Raw genomic sequence first — 24,215 nt, 5'->3', positions numbered from 1 at the left:
CTGTACATGTCTAAAAGCCAGGAATCAAGTTTTAAGATGGGCAAGGATAGAGCTAGAGGCCTCTTAAGCACAGCAATGCATTAGCTGAAATTGATGTGGGATGGCAGGATGTAGGCTATAAAAACTACTGTAGTCCATAGGCTACATGACCCATGGACTGTCTTGGCTGATACTTGGTAGCCAATTTGCTCTTGAAAAATATTCTTCCACATTTACTGAGCAAACTTGAACAGGTGCCTGGTGGTTCAAAAATGATTCTCAGCAAAATACAAATACTGTACCATATCGTCTCAAATCCAAAACAAGGTCCCCTCACTTAACATGGGGGGGAGCCCCTTGTCTTAGACTACAAACCAGGAGTTGGCATCAGAGCTGCAGTCATTGTCCCCCCCAACCTTGTCCCTGCCACCTCACCTCCCCATATCTATGCTCCCTGGCCTAGGCTGGAAGGTAAGTGGCAAGGGGGCAGTGACTGTGGCAACAGCTCTGGCGCCAGGTCCAGGGCTGAAGCTGCTACTGCTGCATGGTTGGGGCCAGAGCAGCAGATACTCTGTCCTTGTTCTCTGCCCCCAACTGAAGCAACAACAGGAAGGTAAGTGGCAGGGGAGCTAGCAGCAGGAAGGGGGACACCAGAAGGGGGAGAAGTGGTAGAGGCCAAGGAGGAGGGGTGCAAGTGGTGAGAGATAGGTGCCAGGGCTTGTAGGCATAGGGAGGAGCAAGCATAAGGAATACAAGTGGCAGGGGATAACAGGCACCCTGGGGGGCAGGCATGAGGCAGTGTGGGGGGAACAGGTGGCAAGCAGAAGGGGTCAGTTCATTTAAAACTCCCAGCTGTCTAGCCCCCTGCCGCTGCTTACCCATTGCAGTGGTGGGGGAGACTAATTTAAGGCAACCCTCTAATAATTAGACTTGAAATATGGAATCTTATAACAAATGTGTAAACCTTTCCATGTCTAGAATCTAATTTTTAGGTTGGGGGTGTCTTAAATTCAAAGTAGTCTTGGACTCAGGTAAATATGGTATTTCTGGGCTAAGGACGAGAAATTTTACACCCAAAGCTATTTCTAATCCCAGCAACTGAAAGCCACTTGAAAATGGATGTATGAGTGTACTTTTCATGGCCCTAATTCTAGTTTGCTCCCAGAAACTACCACCATACATTACAGCTGGCCAGAGAATAACTCTTATATGTGACTTTTAAGGCTTTGGAATTTGTTTCTATCCCACAGCAAAAACACAAGATAAAACATTTTTCAGCATTTTTGTGAAGAAGAATTACTGGAACATCCATTTTTAGATTAAGGTAAAAGTTTTTTATTCATGTTTCTCCCCCATTTTGAGGTAACCTCAAACTACCTTGTTAAAAAAAATAAAAATCAATAAATATTTACAAAAGTGGTTCAGCTGAACCAAAACAGCATATTTTGAGAAAAGTTTAATTGAAAAATGTTCTAGCCAACTCAGTGATGCAGGTCCACTCCCACTGAATCACTATTCTAGAACATGACATTGAAATGCCATGCAAGTCTGATCTAACACTAAGCAAAATTATTTGGTACCTGTATTCTGGATTTTTTTTTTTTTTTATTGGGTCAGAGAATGGTTTTACATTGCTGTTTAAGCTGCACTGTAAGCCATAAGTTCTGTCACCAATTCAATTCCTGGTATTATTTAAAAGAAAGAAAAAAGCAAGCTTCATTCTATTACGAGAAAGTTCATATGGAGACTGGCTACAGTAATTGGAATGATGGCTTCAGGAGGTTATCCTCATTCAATAGGTTTGAAAGTGAAATGCCTCCAAGGCTTCCATCAGTTTGCTTTGTCAAAAGTACCCCCTCTATTTTCAATCCAAAGTCATGCTGTTCAATTTGACATTTGCCCTGTATATTTTCACCAACCTTATGATAGCTGCTATCTGTTCAGCTGAGAAACACAGGAACTATATAAAGCACAGACACATCATGTGATAATTTCTACCCTTCAGGCATGAGAATTCTTAATGAGCTCAGACTTGCAGCTTCTGCTAGAACTTAATTCTGGTCCTCCTTGGAAGGATTTCCTTTCGCTCCCCACCCACTTCAAAACAAGTTAATTTTAATTCTAAATTAATTTTTCAAAATCCCTATAAATGAGTTCCTACTCCTCCTGTGTGCTCTTGACAACAGTTCTATACAAAAGAACAGTTTGCTGGGCTCCGGCATGCATCTACATCTGTGCAGTCAGGTTTTATTTGTGAAAACTTTTAGAAAAGGAGCTCTAGTTTCAAGCAATTTATAACCATTCTATGCTTCCCAACAAGCTACAGTTTGCACTTCCACCTACACACCTTCAAGTATTAAGGAAAGTGCGCACAGAATTTCTTTGTCAGCCCAGATCTGCAGAGTTAAGGACATACTAATACACTAGGGCCAGGGATGTTAGATACTGTAAATGATCATCATGGGAGCCTCACTGTCCAATCACTATTTTGGAACTGGAAGAAATATAAATGCTATCTCCCATTGCAAAGACTCCTAAGGCCTTGATCAAGTCAAGTCAACAAGCTGTGACAAAGATTAAATGCCAGTAGGTACCAAATATTTTTCAACCCCTCAAGGATTTGTCTTTAGCAGAACAAAATATATAGATGTTAAGTGTGAGCTGCCTAGGAAGTCAATACCCAGGGGAAACTGCCTAAACAGGTAATTCTCTCTGACCAACAAAAGGGAACTAGGAGCTCTATTACCATCTTGTTATATGTACACAATTCTATTAAAGTCAAGGGGAGTTTTGTTCAAAATTGGATTGTAACTCATTAAGTACTGTGCAACATATGACACTTTCAGTACAGTGCATTGCAGCACCCATGAAAGATTTGGGCGTACTTGTTTGATACAAAGCCTGCAATGGCTGGACATTACTACTCAGTTCTTAACAAGCTCCCCCTCCTCTCTCATATGTTAAAGCCATTGCCATTCAGCTACTTTAAGCTGAATTAAAATATTAACTGGAATAAACCCAAAGCAATTCTGACTGTTTGCTTCATTCTTTTAATCCTCCAAGCTTTTACAGTAGATTGATCTCCCAAGGTATTTAATTCAGCAAAGAGTATGTCATACCGCACTTCTAAGATAGGTGTAAGCAAGGATAGAAACCTCCAGTCCTTACCTGGCCAATGTCTGCCTTCTGAAATGGACAAATCTTTTCAATTAAAATTGCTGCCAGGAATCAAGTAGTGACTAGTTGTGCTTCTGTTTATATCTAGTGAACAGAACAACCAATCAATTAATCAATATACTGTTGGTATTTTACTACTGCCCTACACCTCCTAATATCTAAACAGACTAAGAAATCTGACAGTGCTGTTTCCTCTCTCCTCTCCTATAGGAGAATAGATTATAAATATGACTGGAATTCATGCATATCCAATACATGGCTGGAACTTGCAACTGCAGTCCCATGAAACCAATGCCCCACTGCTTGAAAGTGCTTTTAATTTGGCTAATTTACCTGAAGCAAAAGATCTACATAATTTTTTCAAGCACTGTAAAATCATCCCAGAACAAAAGCACCCATCCTCTGGCAAGTAGCCTAGTGCCTCTATTTTATTTTTCTGGAAAATCAAGATTTGCAGAACTTTTAGGGGGAAGGAGGGAGGGAAGACTCATTTTTCATCCTAACAAAAAAGAATGTAGCTCTCCTTCAAAGAAGTATAACCAAATGGATTAATTCTTATAATACTTCAAACCCACAAAGCCAGGAGGGCTTGTGGCTCCCTCAGCTGTCAGAAGTCATTCTACTAAAGCTACAGGAACCTCTTGTGCAGAATACAGAGCAGCCTGTAAATCTACAAGGCTGAATTCTAAGATGCCTGCATACATTCACACAGTGCTGCACATCAGATGCTAACCCCCCTGGCAGCAGGGGTAGGATTTCTCATGCTGCACATTAAATAAAACCCTTGTTCAGTAAGGCACAATCATAGTAAAATGGATACAGTGCCTGTTAAACAAGAGCTTAGATCAGAATTCAGAATGTGAATATTCACCAATCAACCCTTGTATAATCAATTTCTTAAACTATACAGGGAGTCAAATTTATCCCAAGGCAATTTCACTGAGGTCAAGAGTTACATCAAGGATGAGATTTTGTCCAAGGCCTTTTATTAGTTAATTACAAGTATGAGACTTTGGGGACTTGCTTGGCAAGCTACCAACATATCATGGCAATTATTTTGTTAGAATATGGCAAGGGTAAACCAGTTGCACTGAATTCATGAAACTTATTCAGTACAGTTTACAGAAAAAAATTAGAGTGGTCACAAGAAAATCTACATATATATTTTCACTACATTTTAAACACGCTATTCCAGAGATAAGAAACATCACCAACTCATAAATATGTCAATAAGATAAAATATCCAACCCCATATCACCGTGTCAACAGGCATATACCTATAGGTTCCAAAAATTAAAATATTTCTCAAACTCAAACATATACAGTTCCTGTACATTACTCGAGTCAGTGTTTGGCATTTTTATGCATCTGACTTACCTGTTTTAAAACCTTGACTAATTCTGTAAGAAAAAATATACTAGATTATGGTCATAACAGTCTCTTTCTGTTCCTAAAAATCTGCAGCTCACGCTGACAAATATTTGATGGCTTATTTCTACAAAATACAAAAAAATCAGTTAACTGACTTTAAATAGTTTTTAAATACATTTTATTGTCACATGATTCTTAATAAAACACCTTCAAAACATTCTGTACATTTCAAACTATTTAGAACTGCAATACCCATTATATAAATGTAATTGTGTAGAGATGCCATGATGTCTCTGTACAAAGATGTACAATATGTACAGTAACATTAACTGCAAGCTGTGCAAAGCTAAATCTAGGTTACTAATTCATGCCACCAGTTAGAAAAAAGGTCAATGCATAGAAATAAAGCTTCATTCTGTTTCTTGTGTGCAAGTGACTAGTTTATAAACATATGTTGTATATCATAAAGGAGTAATTTGAATTGAATTCTCAGGTCAGCTAGAGCAACATGCAGCTGAGTGAATGGCTATGGTACTGTTCTTGAATATTTTTTCCACATTGCACCACTTTACTAGGCAGAAAGTCATCTCAGGATTCAGCCGCTACTTTTAGTTGAATTGAAGCAACACCAGAGGATTTGAATTTTGGAAGATACAGGCCAAACTTGTTTTCTATGCCAGCAAATGTAGCTGTAGCAAGTCTGTATCCACCTATGTGGTCAGGATTAGCAGGAGGAAGGTCTGAGATTCGAGATTTTGGTGTAGGTTCTGATCCAGAAGGCTTGCTGTTTGTGAAGAAAAATAGAAATATTGTAGATTGACAAAGGTTTTTCACACAGACACTAAGCAACATAGCAAAATTGATAATAGCTTCTTTTAAACAGCTGTGATCAAGTAGATCAAGCCTAAATTTCATTTCTGGATACTTTAAAAGGGCTTACAAAACCTAGTAGCAACAGAAATATCTTCTGATATTTAAAAAAATCTTATATTTAAATAAAAATAAGGAAAATATTTTGAACGAGATTTAAAAAACAACTTGGTTAGCAACCCAAATGCAGCAGCTATATTTAATGCATTAAAAACATTGAAACAACTTATATTTCATGTTGCTGGGATAGTGTAATAATATACAAGTAAAATCAGTTCAATCTTTTTAAGCTCTCTCAATATGAATGCCCAAGATGTTATTAGTAAAATACATGAAAGCATGTTTTCTTTTCTTCCTTTTTTTTTGCATAGGGTACTATTAAAGCAAAATTCTGGCACTACAGCTAATCAAAACCACTAAGTTTAAAATCCATTGGTTCCCACAAAGTCTTTCCATGTAGTTCTCTAGAGATTAAGAAATTGAACTTGGCAGGCCCTGCTTGCATATTTAAAACAAACATTTGCACTTACAGCCCTCCAAAATCGACATAGAACCATCGCTGCAGAAGTTCATAAGTGACTAAAGTAACACCAAACTGAGGAGAAGATCTGAATACACGAGCTGTTCGATATTGAAGATAGTAATATTAGTGCAGGGGAAAAATGTGAACATTTAAAATCAACTTGTATGCAACTAAAATTATAGCTCCCCCCCGAAAACTTTATTGTTATGAATAATCCCTAGTCAAGTGAGAAAGATCCAGTACATAAAGTCAGTTCCCTACCTCCAGCTCCCTTCCAAAAAGCCGAAGGGCCTTCTTCTCTAAGTATCTTCCCAAAACAGTCAAGAACTCCACTGTATGTTGTCTGACCAGCTCGTGCTGCCACTTGCAGTCTTGTCTTGATGACATCAGCAGGGGTTACCAAGGAAGCAGCAGGAACACCTTTTAGAAGAAAACAGCATTTAATTTGCACAAAATATCTTGTAAAATATAAAACATTTATAGTGTTGAAGAACATAAAACTGCAAACTGTAATATTTTGAGAAATCAAGCCCTAAAAAAAAACACATAAACTAACACATGTTCTAGTATTAATATAAAGTATTCAAAGCACAGCACAATTCTGCTGTGTTTCTTCTAAATCTCAATTAAATTTCAAGACGGGTGCTAAAGAAAACACTGTACAAATGCAGTCAAGATTACTATAAAACTTCGACAAAGATAATAACAGAACAATTTTCTCTATTGCCCCCATTTAAGTTTCACTATCAATTATGTCAAATCATTTTATTTAAAAAAGTTTTTCTACATATAGTTCAAGTTGCATACACTCATAAAAATAAGGATTAAAGTTTCCTGACATAAATTAGTTGTGCTCTCAAATATTACTGTGCTTTTTAATATTAATAGTTCTATCGAACTATCAGACATACAAAGTACTTTGTAACTAGATAGCTGATTAACTAGTCTGCACAGCTCCCAGGTACAACATTCTAAATCCTTCATCGATTCATTTTTAAATGTGTTAATATGCACAGTGATCATTTAAGAGTCCTTTTTTTCTACAGTTCCAAATGGCTTTTGGCCATCTTACTAGTAAAACAGAAGACACTTAAAAAAAAAAGACTGACAATGAAAATGTTTCAAAAGTCTATTTGTGACAGACACTATGGGAACAACTGGCAGTAATGGGAGACACTGGTAGAGCAGCAATGTCCTTAATTTCTTATTCAAATGAAAAAGAGAAGGCACAGGTAATGCCCACTTCTTGGCAGAGAACTGTGTTTGCTCTTGGAGGCAATTTGTGAATATTTATGATTTTTTTCATTTAAATTGTAATCACTTACCAAAATTAAAACATCCCTTTGCCTGGAATTCGAACATTTGCTTTCAGCCTCAGCTGAATTTTTAATTACAAGGTATGTTATCTCCACAGATTTCCTTACCAGCCAGGAAAGACATCCTTAATCCTTTTTTGGGACTGACCTTTGAAGTAAGAGTTTCTTCAAATTGTTCAGAAGCCCTAAACTAGACAAGTCATTTTCTTCCTAGCCCTTCTTTCAGTGTACAGTCATCAAAGATTCAAATTAGTCTTCAAGTCAGAGAGCTTGGTAACAAGTAAAACCCCATTGAGATAGATCAAATGTGACTACAAGTTGCTGAGCTGCATTACGCTGTTTATCCACATTTATGCAAATGTAATTAGCTCTCATCAAAATTACACAACCTCCCACCAAGGATAACAATGATCAAATTTAGATTAAGTCAGATACAATAGTATATTACCTTTCACATATATGGGACAGAAGAATGAATATTTATTATTGCCTATTAGAAGAAAAATGTTACTTCTAGAAAACATACACAGTAAAGTTACCTGCAATGGCACCAGCTGCCAGGAGACTCAACCCACCCACATGGCCATTTTCATCAGCCAGCAAAAGTTTACTATGAGCATAAACAGGAAAGTAGATTCCAGAAAAGGGAATGTCTCTGAGGAAACAGGCTTTGGCACCCTGGCACAGAAACAAAACAGTACAAACAAGTTATGCAAATATGGTTACAACTGAAATCTGGCAAACAGTGAAACCTGCCTGAGCCAAGTCACTCTAGGTGACCTACCTGGTACATAGCAGGTGCAACGATGTCTCAGAATAAAGGATGTAGATTTAAACATCCAAACAGAAACCCTCAATCATTCAACCATCTCTGCTAAAGCAGCAACAGTGTTCACATCTAATTTTACTAAGCAGCCTTCAGTTAAGGCCTGCCATCAGTTGCTGGATAGATACTTTTTTCCACCTCTCACAAACATCAACTTAACTTGTAAAAACCTCATAAACCCTTTGTGCTCAGCCTGCCAACAAAGTAGCATCCTGCCACATCAGGGAAGGGAGGTAGGACCTTTGTTTGCCATTTGCTATATGACTCCATAAGATCCTGGGCACATTACATAAGTCCTGCCTGGAGGGCTTCATACCGCTCTCTGCTGATTTACCCTGGCTGATGCAGGGAATGTGGATGACTCTCTGGCCCAAGAATGGAAATCATTCTTGGATAAAACTTGTTTTTTACAGGTCTACAAGCAACGTAAAATATTTTTCTGTAGAGTTTAAACACACCGTAATAGTTCTCAATTTGCTACTACAATGTCATGTCAACAACCGTCATTTTAAGTCCTAGATTATTCATCTTATGCAGGGTGACATAATTCCTCCTGTACAACACATAAGTAATTGAATTGTGTGGGAAAGTCTCTTCCCCCAATTTTGAGGACGTGCCCTGGCTACTATAGAAACAGTCTCTTCTGCCTACCATTCCAGTCCACATTGGCAACAGCATTTCCCAAGCTCTGTGGTTTTTGCTCCATTGTAGCAGCACTGGCCACTCTCATGTCCCTCCAACTTCAGCTGCCACCATTCATCTGGAGCCAGTCAATAACTGTGATTCCCATACAGCTTTTCTCCTCCCCCACAAGGGGGTGTAACCCATACTGCTGTACAGAGACATGGCCACTGTGCTTCTGCGTTTCCAACATGAGGAAGAATATGCAAAAGCAGATCCAATAAGATCTTCTCTGGCTCATTTCTTAGCTTCCCCTCCCGAGTGATACACAGGAGGAAACAGTCTTCTGCATGGGATCTATGGGATCCCACTGGTGCAGATGGCTTTTTGGAGACACTGTTGCTTGTATGAAACTTGACTTTTCACAGTTTCTGACTAGTTCAATCCAGTTATTTACTTCACTAAGATTTGGATTGCTTTTTTAATTGCAGTGAATTCCAAATAACCTCATTAGGGTTACTGTGCATTTTAAAAAATGGCAAATTCTTAGTAAGCTTAACTTTTTAATCACCAAGCACAAAATGGTAATTGCTCTAAAATGTCCTATGTATCAAAACGTCTATGACCTTTAAAACCTCATAGCTGTGTGAATGTAATCCACTGAATTCAGAATAAAAGCTGCAGCTCTGGAGGTAAATTTACACTTTTTTAAAAAGTATTATCATAGCTCCATAAAACTAAAACAATGTGTTGCAAGTGCACAGCTGCAGACAGGTGCTGAATTTACACATTACCCCTTGCACTGGCTAAAGGGACAGAAAGAAATACTCTTCCTTGTTTAAGAAAACTAATAGCTTCTGCTCCATTACATCTGATCTGTAATGATGGTAGTAAATATACCTGCAGGGAAGGAATCTGTTGACTGGCATTCTACTAAAGTACAGTACAGTATGGGCTTTTTTAATGGAATTCATTATTGACAAATCCCACCACTTAACTTCTTAAAGATCCGAATCCTACTAAACTCTACTACTGTTTCACTGTCGTCAAATTATTAAGACAAAGAGAGTACCCTGCTGCAGAGATAACAATGGAGATAACTGAGATTCAGAATAAATGTAAGACGAATACAAAAGGAAAGCTAAAGAAACTTTTCACAAAACCCCACCAAATGAAATGATCCGTGCCAGAAGCCAGCAGGTCTCCAATACAGGACTCCCTGCAGCTTAGTATAAAAGCCCAAAGGATGGAATGGGGGAGTATTTTTATGTATCCCACTGCCACTAATATAAATGTGTTTTTTTTCAGTTTTCTACTGTGGGGCTGCTCGGCAGGAAGAGATTGTTTTTAAATTTGAAAAGGTTTCTTTGTTTCTCAACAAAGGTTTTGTTTCAATAGTTTTTAAGTTTAGCATAAAATGGATTAAAAGCAGTTACTGAGAGTGCTCAGAGTAGGAATACATACCTTATAAAGACCAAAAATCCCCAAGTCCTTTAGAACAGTAAGGGCACTGACTCTGGGCCCTGTAGTGATCTCTCCCGCTACCTGCAACCGAATCTTCACAATCTCCAGTGGATTAGTGAAGATGACTTGTGATGCCCCTGCCTGAAAGACCAGAGAAAAGAATTTCAAGTAAATTCTCCCACTCAAACATGCCATTAAAGGTCCACTCCTGCAAGGTGCTGAGTACCTTCCACTTCATTGAATAAAGCTCTATGACATATATAAGAATAAGCAAAAACAGTAACACCCTGTCATAGTTTCATAGTTTCTAGGGTCAGAAGGGACCTGAGTAGATCATCTAGTCTGAGCCCCTGCCATGGCAGGAAAGAGTTCTGGGGTCAAACGACCCCAGCAATGTGTACATCTAGCCTCCTCTTAAAGACCCCCAGGGTAGGAGCCAGCACCACTTCTCCTGGAAGTTGGTTCCAGATCCTAGCCGCCTTGACCGTGAAGTAGTGCTTCCTGATATCTAGCCTAAATCTACCCTCTGCCAGCTTGTGACCCTTATTCCTGGTTACTCTTGGTAGCACTTGGGGGAACAGGGACTTCCCCAGTGCCTGCTGATCCCCTCTGACTAGTTTGTAACAGGTCACTAGATCCCTCCTCAGCCTTCTCTTGTGGAGGCTGAACAGGTTCAGGTCCCGTAGCCTCTCCTTGTAGGGCCTGCCCTGCTGCCCCCTGATCATGCAAGTGGCCCTCCTCTGGACCCTCTCCATGTTATCCACATCCCTCTTGATGTGCGGCGCCCAGAACTGGACGCAGTACTCCAGCTGCGGCCTGACCAGTGCCACACAGAGGGGGAGGATCACCTCCTTGGACCTGCTTGAGATGCATCTGTGGATGCATGACAAGGTACGGTTAGTCTTCCTGACTGCATCCCCACACTGCCGGCCCATGTTCATCTTGGCATCAATGATTACTCCAAGAGCCTTTTCCGCCTCTGTACCGACAAGAAGGGAGTTCCCCAGCCTGTAGGTATGGTGCCAGTTGTTCCTCCCCAGGTGCATCACTTTGCACTCGTCAGTGTTGAATTCCATCCTATTCTCATCCGCCCACCCTTGTAACTTTGCATGAAGTCCCCATCCCCTGCTTTTATCCTGAAGTCCTCATCTCCTGTGTTTTTTAAAGTTGCAAAGTTTGGCATTTAAAAACAAAATCAGACTTCCATAGTCTGTCTATAATTAATTCCATTTCTGCTTCTCTCTGTTATCCCTTTTTCGAAACAGCCATGTAACCATCAAAAATCTATCAACATTTCTCTAGATCAGATGCTAGTCTTGGTCATAATATACATGAATGTTTGGCTGTAAATACATATAAAGAAATAAGATAGTCTCATTGAATGCAGGGAGCTGGACCTGATGATCTCTGAGGTCCCTTCCAGCTCCTAACTTCCATGAATCAGAGCAAGCCATCTTGCAACCAGAGGTTACCTGGCATTAGAAAGGGAGACTTTACATTTTAATACCATATCAATGTTAGGGGAATAAGTATAAGGCTTACAATATGCAGCAAAAGCTCAGAAATTGATCTTTTAGTTGCCATAAGATCTAAAAGCAGAGTAAATTTGTGCAAGTATTATTTTCTATGCTATATTACAATGGTTCAAGACATAGCAATCAGACAAAACAATGACATGTCCTTTTATCTAGGGATGCTGCTATATAAGAGAGAGCAAAATTAAATTTGTATTTGTAATTTTAAATCACTGGTGGAATGCTTTGAGTGTATATAAAAGCTTTCAATTGTTCTAAGCAGAAAGAAAAAAAAATAGTTTTCCCAACACTTCCAAATCTGTTACAAGATACAAACAAACACAGACTAGCACTGTGCATGTCACTGACCTGGGCCTGACAGATTTAACAGCTGGCAACTTGTTTTGTATTATCAAAGCTGAAGCACTATCTTGTACATTTCCCCAAGTCATACTGCTGCATGAGCTGCTGTACAGAGTCTGCATTTTAATCCGAGACTTTCAGAGAGGTGCATTTCATATTTAATAGAGATATTCAACCTGACAGTTCAGTTCCAGAAACATGTAAACCCACTTGAAAGTGACATGTTTAGACTTCTCTTTGGTATGCTGTAGGTACTGCCTTTCACTTCTGGCAAAGTACATGGTAAATCACAAAATGGGTAACTTGACTTAAATGCCTGCCCCAAATCCCAGCTTCCCCCCCACTTTTTAATTTAAAACTATTTACAAATTTTACTTAAAACGTGCCATAGAACGTGTCCAATCTTATTCAATTAATATGTTTCTCTCCTTATAAAAACTCTTAAACTCTTCTCTTACACTAACCATAACCTGTCAAAAACTTCATTCAAGGAAGGGAAAATACCCTTTATAAAGGAAGCTGCCTTTTTAAGCAATTCCTTCTTTATAAGCACAGTGAAAAAAACGCTAGAACTTGCTATATTCTCTCCTGAAAAGCACCAACACCAATGGTTTTAAAATTCCTGACCCCAAATATGCAGTTCATCCAGCTCAGCCTTCTTTGCCAAGCAATAGGTCAAGTGCAAGCTGGCCTTTCTATGATGTATCTGTCTATACCTTCATCTTCCTACCTACCTTCAAAGGCTGGAAACACAAGTGTACTCTACTGCTTGCCCCAGAAGCTGATAAAGCCAGGTTATTTTAGACCAGGGATGGATGGGCACTGCAAAGCCCATGGACATTTAGAGAATAAATTTCCCCCTCTGTTCTATTGAGGAACATCAAGCATCAGCAATTTCACTGATCATAACTACAAAATGCATAGATGGCTGTTTGAACTTGGTAATTAACCATGCTGACATTCAAACAGTCACCATTATACTTCAGGGAAGAAAAACTTGAGCCAAACAGGGACCTTTCCTATGTGTATACATGTAGCTCTATTGTTTACCATATTCATGATTTACTGTCCTCTCAAGACATCTCCCAAACAAAGGAGCTAGTTCTTTAGGTACCCTTCCCCCTTTTCTTCTAAATGAAAGTAGAGATTTTGAAATAGTTCCTGGAACCACCAAGAAACTGAGCCCCCCACAGGCTACCTCAGTTTAATCCCTAGTTCTGACTGGAACCATACACAGCATATTCTCCCAATTCATAAACACCAACAGTACCCAAAGTAATCATCAGAGCCAGGTTCCTTTCTGTCTCCTCCCCTGTCCCCCTACTGAAAAAGGTGCATGTATGAATGCATGTGTGTGCATCTGCACACACACACAAGTGCATGCGTGCACAGCTGTGCTGAAGGAGGAACATTTCAGTTTCAATCTAAAGATTTGTAAAATTGCCAGGCAGCAAATTTGTTAACAATCTAATTTTTTTCCAAATTGTATTAAATACCAAACCAATTTGAAAAGTTTGACTTCTCTAAATTAATTTCAATAAATGTGGCAGAAATAATCTTAGGCAGGAAGCTGTCACTAACCTCAAATATATCACAAAAATAAGGCTTTAAGTTACCACACATTTAGATGTTCAACTAGAAAGTCTGTTCAGTTTGACAATTATTTGGTAAGCTCATTAAATGTGCATATTGCATTTATATACATGTGAAATTGTTTTTTATTTTTAAGCTCTTACAAATTAGCATGTCCTGCAGGGCAGGCAAAATAACTATCCCTCATTGCCTGACACCCACCATGGAAACAAACAGACAAATTCATAAACATTTCTATTTTCTACAAAGCCAATCTTTCTGCAATTAACATTCACTCTTTTTAGACAAATAAGTGGCTAGGTCTCTGCTAAAATCCAATGACAGCCCACTTCAGAAAGGAAAGAATTGGAGAAACAGGATTTTGACACACCACACTAAGTTTTATATGAAAAATATAAAATATACCTTTGTTGAGCAGGTAACTACATAAAACACAACTGCTGGCAGAGCCCCCAGATGTGTTCTGGCTTTCCTGTTACCTTTGAAGAACACCTTTGAAAAGTGGCATTGATCATACCAACCATGGCCAGGTACAGACATTACACTTTTACTAGTATAAGTGATCATAAACCAGTCTATATCTATAACAGAAGTTCTAAACAAAACTATAGACAAAACTGGTCTATACCTGGAACAGAACAGAAGTTCGGCACACAGACTTGTTTAAAAATGGTGGAACCTGGTCTAAGATTTGTTCTCCCTTCCCCCCACTAAAGGGTGAACATGTGTTGTGTTCACTACTGATCTAAACTACGATGCTTACAGAAAACCGTGGAATTTAGATCAATTCTGCCTCAGGCTTTTTGAATGTCTGTACCTAGCCCATGTTAACAACTGGCACATGTGATTTTCTATATACAAGCATGTATCACAAAGGAAACTTGGGAAGTTCTGCACTAATTTACATAACCATCACCAGGCCCAAATTTTAAATGTTGGCGTTTATTTATTTATTTTAAGAACACTCTTCCCAAACCTTGATTTCACAGAACAGCTCAATTCTTTGCACAGTGCTACACTTGTTCCTGGAGCAGTAAAAACACTTTTTTAATATAAGAAACTACTCATGCATAATTTGATTGAATTCAGTGGGACTGCTTGTCACGTCCCTATATGCAACATAGGAATAGATGGTTAAGAGGGATATAAGGTAGAAAAGTTCACTTACAGCAAACAGAGGGATAGTATAAGGCATCTTAGTTTTTGTCATGTATATACTATATTCAGCTTTTCCCTCCCAAGTTTTTAAAGTGTGTCACATGAACAGGAGTCACTGTTGGAAAGATCGTTTTGAGAAGGAATAAGGAGAAGCAAGCAAATGGCAGATGGGAGAAGAGAGATTATGTGAGATAAAGAGAACAGCCCTGAAGAGGATGCAGAGCAGCATTATCAGGTTTTAACAAAAGGAAATATTGTATTAGAACTTTAAACTCTCACAATGAAAAATTATCATTTAATGCAAAAATTTAAGAAATACAAATGCTTTGTCTTTACTATACGATCACATTGCCATAAATATTTTGATCACTTCACTTACCATCGCCTCTTAGAACTTTAATATCACATTCAAATTCCTGTTTGGAATCACTGTTCCCTCCTGCTACATACTTGCCCTCAGAAGCACAGTCACAGTATAACATGCCTCCAAGTAAGGAGTGACGCTAAGAAATTTTCTATCTAAAGGTGGGAGGTTGATTGAATATGAAAATTCTTTCAAATACCACTACTTCATGGATCTTCCCAAACTACTACATTTTAGACACTTCTTAGTTATCTACTGCACATTGCACAAAGGTTGAATTTATCTGACAAATACAATAATCATCATCCATTTGGAACCACTAACACAGATGCTGAACAAGTGCAGGACCTCCTATATAAGTCTTTATATGCTTCTATAAAAACATCTAATGCAAAAATTATGCCAAAATTGCATGAAATATTAATAAATTTTCTTCTTCAAATGAACTAGATTCTGCTTGTCCATATATATACACACACACATATTCATATATATATACATATATATATTTTTACACACACATGCACACACATATAAATGCTTTTTCAAAGAATATTTGAGTACTAATATTACAGATTGCTTTATTTTTTCCTGTTAAAAATCCCTTTACACGTAAATAACTATAGGCATTAAAAAGCATTTGAAACAAATTAATTTCTGAATGGAAGTTATTCATATATATCAGATATACCAATATTCAAAAGTTTCTACTTAACCTTAATGTCATGTAAAATAACTCCACAAGGAGCAAATAAAGGAACTGAAACTGACAGCAAAGGTTATGAGAGAAAAGATACAGCTTGAGATCCCACAGCAAACGCCTCATGACATGCCAAAGGCTGAAGGAAATACACAAAGGACCCTTCAACATGGGACCTCTTGCCCTTTCCAATTCCACCCAAGAGGCATATGTTACAAAGGGAGAGAAGGCCTGCTCCAAGCCCTTGTTTACTTTCTACTTGGAAGAGCCACATCCTGGCTCAAAACTAACTTCCCATACAAACACCTAAAAATAAGACAACAGTCTCTAAATCTGATTTTTTTAAAAACATCAATACCATTTCCCAGTCCAAAGGCAGGACTTTCTTTTCTTTTCTTTTCTCTTTCTTTTACACACCTAATGGAAGCCTCCTGAATATTACAAAACATTAGGCCCCTGTCCACATTTAGGCCTGCACTAGAAATACACATCATCAAAAAATGTTTTCAGCTGAATTTGCTCTTCACATGGTCTGTTGGAAGAGCTTGGGAAAAAATGTTTCTACAAAATGTACAAAAGCATGAGATGAATATGGCCTGACAGCTCAAATTCTATATTTCATCTATTACCTTTTGTTAGTTAAAAATAACAAAATATTTTAGTTTCCTTTTTTCCCCATATATATAATTGTTGATAAATGTCTATTTACCAGGTAAGACAGAATGAGATGCACTAAAAACATGAAAATATTAAAAATTCTTTTTAGAAACAGAAGTACCAAAGGGTGTGTCCAGATGAGTGCAGCCATGCAGTATGTGGCGCCACAAACACATCTGCAGCGCCACATACCGCACAGTTCAGTGCTCTCCACACTGCAAGGGTGCACTGCCTGTGCATGCGCTGCTCTGGGTTTTTTTGCCCCCTGGATATCCATGGATTGCTGCTGCTGCAGCCCCAAGAGGCCCGCAGGACTCCAGGTAAGGCTGCAGGGGCCAGCCCAGTGCTAGCCCCATCCTCCCCTACCACCTCCTGCGTGACCTGCCACGTGCCAAAGCATGTGTGGCATGGGTGTTCCCCAGGTGTAAGTACTTCTCCCTGGGGAACCAAACATCTGCCCTTGTCTGGACACAGCCAAAGTGTTCAGATTAGGTATCAATTTTTCTTTCTTTTTTTTTTTTTTTTTTGGAGTAAAAAATTATAATTCTGAAAGAAAACCAGTTTCCTGTATGACACAAACTACAGTTTTAAAAAAATCACAGAATGTTTTGAAAGACTGTACAAGTTTTTAACATATCATTTATATGCCACAGAGATATATATTGCTTTAGTCATCAAATATGCAATCTTGCCAAATGAAGAGAAAACAAGTACTTACAATACATGTGTTTGTTTTAAAAGTTGTCATTAGTATGATCCCACAACAGGAGCACATGTGCCCATCTTCTGCATTTCAATGTTCATGCTATGAATATACTCTGTACTCCTAAACAAGGAATGCAAAGGACAGGATGGCCACAACCCTCCCCATGGTCCTTTGTAACTCCGATTAAGTGGTACATAAGCACTCCAAAACAGAAATACAGTGTGATGATAAAAGCCATGCTAACCACAACATCTCACAGAACTACAGTGGCTGTACAAAAAGTTGGCATTCTTTCTTCAAATGTGCTTCAGTGAGGATTCCACTGTCAGCAATTTGTAAATAACATCTGCTCAGAAGGGTGAGAAAAGCTTCTTAGCAATGTTAAGTAGCAACTGGAGGACTGGTCTCCCAAATTTGGGATCTGATCCAACAGCCCAGTCTAGAGCATAATCCTTGACAAGCATGAGCTATGGATCCATGTAGCTGCCCTGCAGATTTGAAAAACTACGGGCACATTTAGAAACAGATCAAAAACAGTTTGATGTTTAGTGGAGAGAGCTATGAGAGTAAGTGGGAGAAGCAGGCTGGCCAGTTGGAAACACAGGGAGGTGATCCTCCCCCTGCATGCAACATTTGTCAGGCTGCAGTTGGAGTACTGCGTCCAGTTCTGGACGCTGCACTTCAAGAGAGATGCGACTAGCATGGAGAGGGTCCAGAGGAGGGCCACTCGCATGATCAGGGGGCAGCAGGGCAGGCCCTACAAGGAGAGACTAGAGTGGGGTGGGCAATTATTTCAGGAGGAGGGCCGCTTACTGACTTTTGGCAAGCCATCAAGGTCTGCATGACAGGCAGCCAGAGGCAGGTAACTATTAATTTTCTAAATTTTTAGGGGCCCCGCGGGTCTGATAGAATGGCCTGGCAGGCTGGGCTGCATTTTGCCCACCCTTGGACTAGAGGGCCTGAACCTATTCAGCCTCCACAAGAGAAGGCTGAGGGGGGATCTGGTGGCCGTCTACAAATTCACCAGGGGGGATCAGCAGGGAATAGGAGATGCTCTGTTCCCCCAGGCACCACACGGGGTAACTAGGAATAATGGCCACAAGTTGACCGGGTTCAGACCGGGCATCAGGAGGCATTACTTTATGGTTAGGGTGGCTAGGATCTGGAACCAACTTCCAAGGGAAGTGGTGCTTGCTCCTACCTTGGGGGTCTTTAAGAGGAGGCTGGGTAGACACCTGACTGAGGTCATATGACCCCAGCATGCACTCCTGCCCAAGGCAAGGGGTCGGACTTGATGATCTGTTTAGGTCCCTTCTGACCCTAGCTACTATGATATGATACTATGATATGATACAGTGAGAAGGAACGCATTATCTATTTTGACAGTCTTTGCAGTGAAATAGTCTGAATCTTGAATGTTGTCACAAAAATAAGGTGTAAACGGTCCCAAAATTTATTTTAATCAGTTTTCACACAGCTCTGGATATGTCCAGAGTACCTAGTTCAGTCTTCCATCATGTAGAACATGATTTTAGGAAAGACACTGATCACTTGATTACATTAAATGGCATACTGAAACCACTTCAGGAATGAGGTCTCAATGCCATTTGCCCTTATTGGTAATGAGTGATAGAAGCTCACTTGAACACTGAAGCAATGGATACCAGAAAAACTGATCTGATAGTAAGATGATGGATGATGAATACTTAAATCTGATCTTGTGAAAACAAGTCTAGGAAATACAGGAGCCTGACTGGTGGTGAGGGATTTGTTTGGTTTGTTTTGGACATTATCAGGATGAAATCACCAGTTCAGCACTGAAAGGACATGAGGTGGTAATTAGGACTTTCTTCTTCTTTTTCACTGTACGCCCTGCAGGGAAGTACACTCACCTAAACTGTTTCAGGTTGGACATAAGGAAGAAATTCTTTACTGTCCGAGCCCTCAAGGTCTAGAACAGCCTGCCATCGGAGGTGGTTCAAGCACCTACACTGAATACCTTCAAGAGTAAATTGGATGCTTATCTTGCTGGGATCTTATCACCCCAGCTGACTTCCTGCCCTTTGGGCAGGGGGCTGGACTCTATGATCTGCCAAGGTCCCTTCCAGCCCTACTGTCTATGAAATCTATGAAACCAGAGTTGCCATTTCTTCTCATAAAGCCTGGCAAGCAGCATGACAATGTGTATAGATATACAGGGGCTGTCCAACTCCTGAGTGGCAGGGGGCTGCCTTACAATCTGAATGCTCTATGGGTTATGTTGCTGCACTATACTTGGTATCCCCCAACACACGCTACAGTGTGGCAACACCCCCATGCTCTGAACACCATGCCATGCCATACCACATGCCACCCCACCATGTCACATAGGATGCTCAAGCCCAATGTATTGTGCTGACAGCCCTGTGATGCACCATGCTGTGCAAGGTCTGAGTCTCCCCCTTCTAATGGCCTCTCTTGGCCCTGCTGCCATGCTCCAGGGGCAGGGGCACCTAGGGGAAGCTGGAAGAGGGAGAGGGAGCCCAAGTGTTGCAGGTTAATTCCTCAGGGGCCAGATACAGACTGGGGGCCTGATGTATATATCTGCAAATCAGTACAGCTGTAGCTGGGTGCCTTTGTTATGTAGCATAGTGAAAATGCAGAAACAAGAGTCTGTCTTCTGGTGACTAAGACCTTTGTTATGAAATCTGTCCTAAACCCTATGAACTCTACTGTCTATGGTAGGATACATGACTATTACTTGTAGTTTAAGGGGGGGGGGGCAAATGGGGTGAATATAAAAAGAGCACACTTAAACTCTGGCAGAGTACCCTCATATGATCTGCTCCTGCTCAGCCAATCTAGATACAGATGTGAATATCGTTTTTCTGAGGTATGCTACTATCACAGCAAGATACTCCATAAAGACTCTCAGGGCTGTGAATAGCCTGTATGGTAGTACTTCGTAGTGGTAATGATTTGGCCCTACCAAATATGTCATTTATTTCCCACTGACTAGCTAAATGGTGATGTAAAAGCATATATCCTACAAATACGAGTCACAAACTGGGCCTCAAACCAAAGTAAGTGAAAGGTGGAGGCAAGAGTTATCATTCTGAGAATGTGAACATGTTTGGCATTTGTTCAGCTCTAAGATAAGCTCTCTTATTCTTCTTTAAATAAAATAGAAAGAGTAGGAATCTTTTTCTCTCTATTACTACAGGGCTTCCTCCATGACCCCCACACAAGTCAACAAAGGCCATTTCTTTTGTAATAGGCTCTCATGAGAAAGGGATAGGGAATGAGGGTGTACTTGAGGGAAGGAATGAAATGTGCTGTGGACAGGTACTGGTAATGTCTTGCACCAATTGTTGGTTGTCTTCTTTCACCATCCCCAGTAAAAAAAAAGATAAATTATTTCCAAAGGTCAGCTCTGAAATGGCCTTTATGTAGAACTTGATATGCCTGTCAGAACTGGCTGCCTCTGGGAGGGAGCCTGGTATGCAGTGAAGGAGGTTGACAAGAAGCAGCTACTCAACATCCTTTTCTCTTTTTTTGTAACAGCCTAATTTGTAAAAAGTCATAAGCAAAACACTGAGTGAAAAGAAGAAGCTCTTCAAAGAAATACTGATTTTGAAACCCTAGAAGTGTCAGTCTGCTTCCATCTTGCTTCTCTGAGCAGTATGGGGAAGCTGATGAAGGGTTGCAGTCACTCCACCCTTGCATGGCAAGATGAAAGAGCACAGGATGCATGTGAACCCCACAATGAATGCTGTTATTTGGAAGATTCCAGCTCACATGTATGAAACTTGTTTCATAGATGATATTTTATTCTACAGCCTGATGCTTACGTTGCCATTTGAATGTAAACCACATACTACTAAGGAGCAGCAGCACTGATAACTGCAATGCTACTTAGTACCCTAGAATTCCATTAAATATTTAATTTATGAATCACTTAAACTAAGCATGTAAGTATCAAACAATAAGAGACAAATTATAATACTTTAAAATGAATGAACCAGCTCAAATGCATAGCCTGAAAATAGAAATAGTATGGAAGAGAATACAATAGTAACACAGACAACCCTTCGTAATAATCAACACTTTGATTACTACAAGTTAACAGAAGAGGGGAGAAAAAGGAAACATAGGATTCCCCAAAATGGGCAAAAATAAGCTAAAAACAAAGTGAGATGTACACTGTGTCTTGAAAGCAGCAGTGACGGATGGATGCACCTCAGAAAGAGAGTTCCCGGGAGAGCACCTTTTACTGAGAAAACCAGGGCCTGGACCCACACTGAACTGAAGTACTGAAACACGGTAGTTAGGGTAACTGCTCATAAGAGAAACATTTGATGATACTTTGCACAATAAACTAACATCTAGACAGATACCAGAAAGTGAAAAGATCTTCTTCAATCTGTATTCCTAAGTAGAAAACATCCGTAGGACTACATGGAATCTTAGTGTAGAAAAGAACGCAGTTCATCCTTCGACAACATCAGGAAAAAGATTAACTTAAAACACCAGCTCGGACACGTCACAGTGGACAACATTCAAATCTCGACCACTATGCTGACTGCTTCAGGGAAAGAATGAACAATGAAATAATCAACAAACACCACCATAACCTCTCCCTCTCACAGAGAAAGGCTGTAGAATCTCTAAGATCCAACCACCAAATAGTAATAAAACCAGAAGATAAAGGAGAAGCTACAGTTATCTTTAACTGTGAAGACCACATAAAAGAAGCCAACAGACAAGTCTCTCATATGACCTACTATGAAAAACTAGAGGAAGATTCAACTCTGCTTTTCAACCTAAAACTCAAAACCACCATCAAATCATTTCCATCTGAATTACAAGAAAAACTACAGAATTTGATCCCCCCCACCACCCAATTCAGGGACACTTTACATGCTCCCTAAAATCCACAAACAAGGGAACAAAAGTAGACCTATAATATCCAACTATGGACCCCTAACTGAGGAAACATCAGGGTTCATCAAATCAATCCTAAAACCTCTTGTCACCCAAAGAGCGAGTTTTGTCCAAGACAACAGACTTTCTACAAAAACAAAAACAGACTACCTTCCCAGCAATACCCTCCTAGCCACCCTGGATGTTACCAGCTTATATACCAACATCCCACACCAGGATGGCATACAAGTCTGCCTTATGTATCTACAAGAGCAAGATTACAACTCAGTACAGACCTAAAGATGGATCACACTTTTTAAAAGAGCCACCCTGATACCACATAAAGAACTGCTGTAGTACAAACAGAAAATCCCCACAAATCACATACCATTAGTTATGACATACCATCCCTGGAACCTATGCAGAAAATCCTCAAACAATTGCAACACATACCAGAAGATGACCCAATTCTTAAAGAGATCTTTCCAGAACCACTTATCCTAGCCTTTCAACAAGCACCGAACCTGGCCAACCCCATCACCAGAAGCAAAATTCCTATGGCCCAAAGCACACCAAACGGATCCATACTATGCTAGGACAAGAAATGTAAAACCTGCCAACATATCTCCTCCACTCCCACAATAACCACACCCCACAACAGAACCATCATCATTCCTAGATCTTACAGCTGCACCTCCAGAAATGTAATGCATCTCATCCAGTGCACAAAATGCCCTGATGGAAAATATGCAGGTGAAACCAAACAACAACTGAGCACCAGAATGAACACACACCAAAAATTTATTAAAGACAAAAATACTGCATTACCTGTGGGTGCACACTTCTCACAAGACAACTACTCTCTCTCTGCAATCTCCTTGTTCTAATCCTCAGAAAACACCTTTTGTAGACGAGTCTACAAACTTTATTTCATAAATCTACTAGATACAAAAAATTATAGACTAACTATAGACATTGGATTTATGGCACATTATAACCTGCCTGCCATCTGAGAACCCCAGGTAACCTATTTCCATCTTTACCAGCTACTTTCTATCACCAGGTCAACAGTCCTCCCTTTCCACCCCCCACACCTGTCTCACATCTGTTGTTTTCTCATATTCTCTGATCCTCACTACCACACATTTGCATTTTCACAGACCTGCATTTTGTATATTGGCTTCTATTCCATCCAGGAGAATACAAAACACCATCAGACTCTCCTTATGCCTGAAGAAGGGCGTTGTGCCTGAAAGCTTGCAAAGAATATTTTCCAACTATTTGGTTGGTCTAATAAAAGATATCACATTTACCCAAAAGACCCTGTCTGCATATTAGGGCTGTGCAAATCCTCAGTTGCCGATTCAATTCAGTGGAGATTCAGCCCAATTCGGCGGCTGGATCTCTAAATTCATACTGAATCAGGAGACCCTTTAATCTCTCCGAATTGAATCAGAACCCTTGGAATCAATTCAGAGAGATTCGGAAAGATTCAATGATTCAAACAGACGCAGCTTTAAATGTTTTTTCTACGTACTTCAAGGTAGCAGGCAGCTCATGAATTCTTTGATACTGCGGCAAATGGAGCGTGCCACAGGAGCGGGGGTGGGGGCCCAGTGCACTCAGCAGTGGACCCAGAAGTGGACCAGAAACACTTCCGGTCCACTTCCGGGTCTGCCAGGGAGCACGTGGGGGACCTCCTCCCCCACCCCAGCAACTGGTGCCTCCATGGCCAATCAGGACAAGAAAGTACTTCTGGTCCACACGTGGGGGCCCCCCACCACACTCCTGTGGGACACTCCATCTGCCCCACCGTTGCAGCATTCACAACCTGTGCCCGGTACCTCAAGGTATATAGAAAAAACATTTAAAGCCGTGTCTATGACTGAATCACTGATTCTCCGAATCAGCACTGAATCTTTAGATGTGGATTCAGCCAAATTGAATCGGGGCAGCGATCTGAATCAATGAATTGAACCACTGTCCCTGATTCGGGCTAAATCCAAATTGAATATGGCCCGTTTCACACACCCCTACTGCATATGTCCTTAGACCAACACAGCTACAACCAACATAGTTCATGATGGAATTTATAAAATATCAGCCCTACT

At 40.1% G+C, this 24,215-nt stretch overlaps 1 protein-coding gene across 2 annotated transcripts in view; it reads right to left on the bottom strand.

The window, feature by feature from the left end:
- Window positions 1-4,688: 4,688 nt before the first annotated feature.
- The window catches only part of SLC25A12 (solute carrier family 25 member 12), an 84,767-nt gene continuing 65,240 nt past the window's right edge, over window positions 4,689-24,215 (bottom strand). For both annotated transcript variants that reach the window (XM_090045479.1, XM_090045480.1), the window contains 5 exons: window positions 10,148-10,288; window positions 7,776-7,914; window positions 6,182-6,340; window positions 5,928-6,018; window positions 4,689-5,311 (listed from right to left, as the gene is read on the bottom strand). In XM_090045479.1, the coding sequence (XP_089901605.1) occupies window positions 5,116-5,311; window positions 5,928-6,018; window positions 6,182-6,340; window positions 7,776-7,914; window positions 10,148-10,288 (726 nt within the window). In that variant the 3' untranslated portion in view covers window positions 4,689-5,115. The remainder of the gene's footprint in view (window positions 5,312-5,927; window positions 6,019-6,181; window positions 6,341-7,775; window positions 7,915-10,147; window positions 10,289-24,215) is intronic.

This window comes from Crocodylus siamensis, chromosome 4, assembly GCF_052110815.1.
Source record: "Crocodylus siamensis isolate JL-2025a chromosome 4, ASM5211081v1, whole genome shotgun sequence".
Lineage (NCBI taxonomy): Eukaryota > Metazoa > Chordata > Crocodylia > Crocodylidae > Crocodylus > Crocodylus siamensis.
The sequence above is the reverse complement of the archived record's forward strand: the minus strand, read 5'-3'. Positions and strand labels throughout refer to the sequence as shown.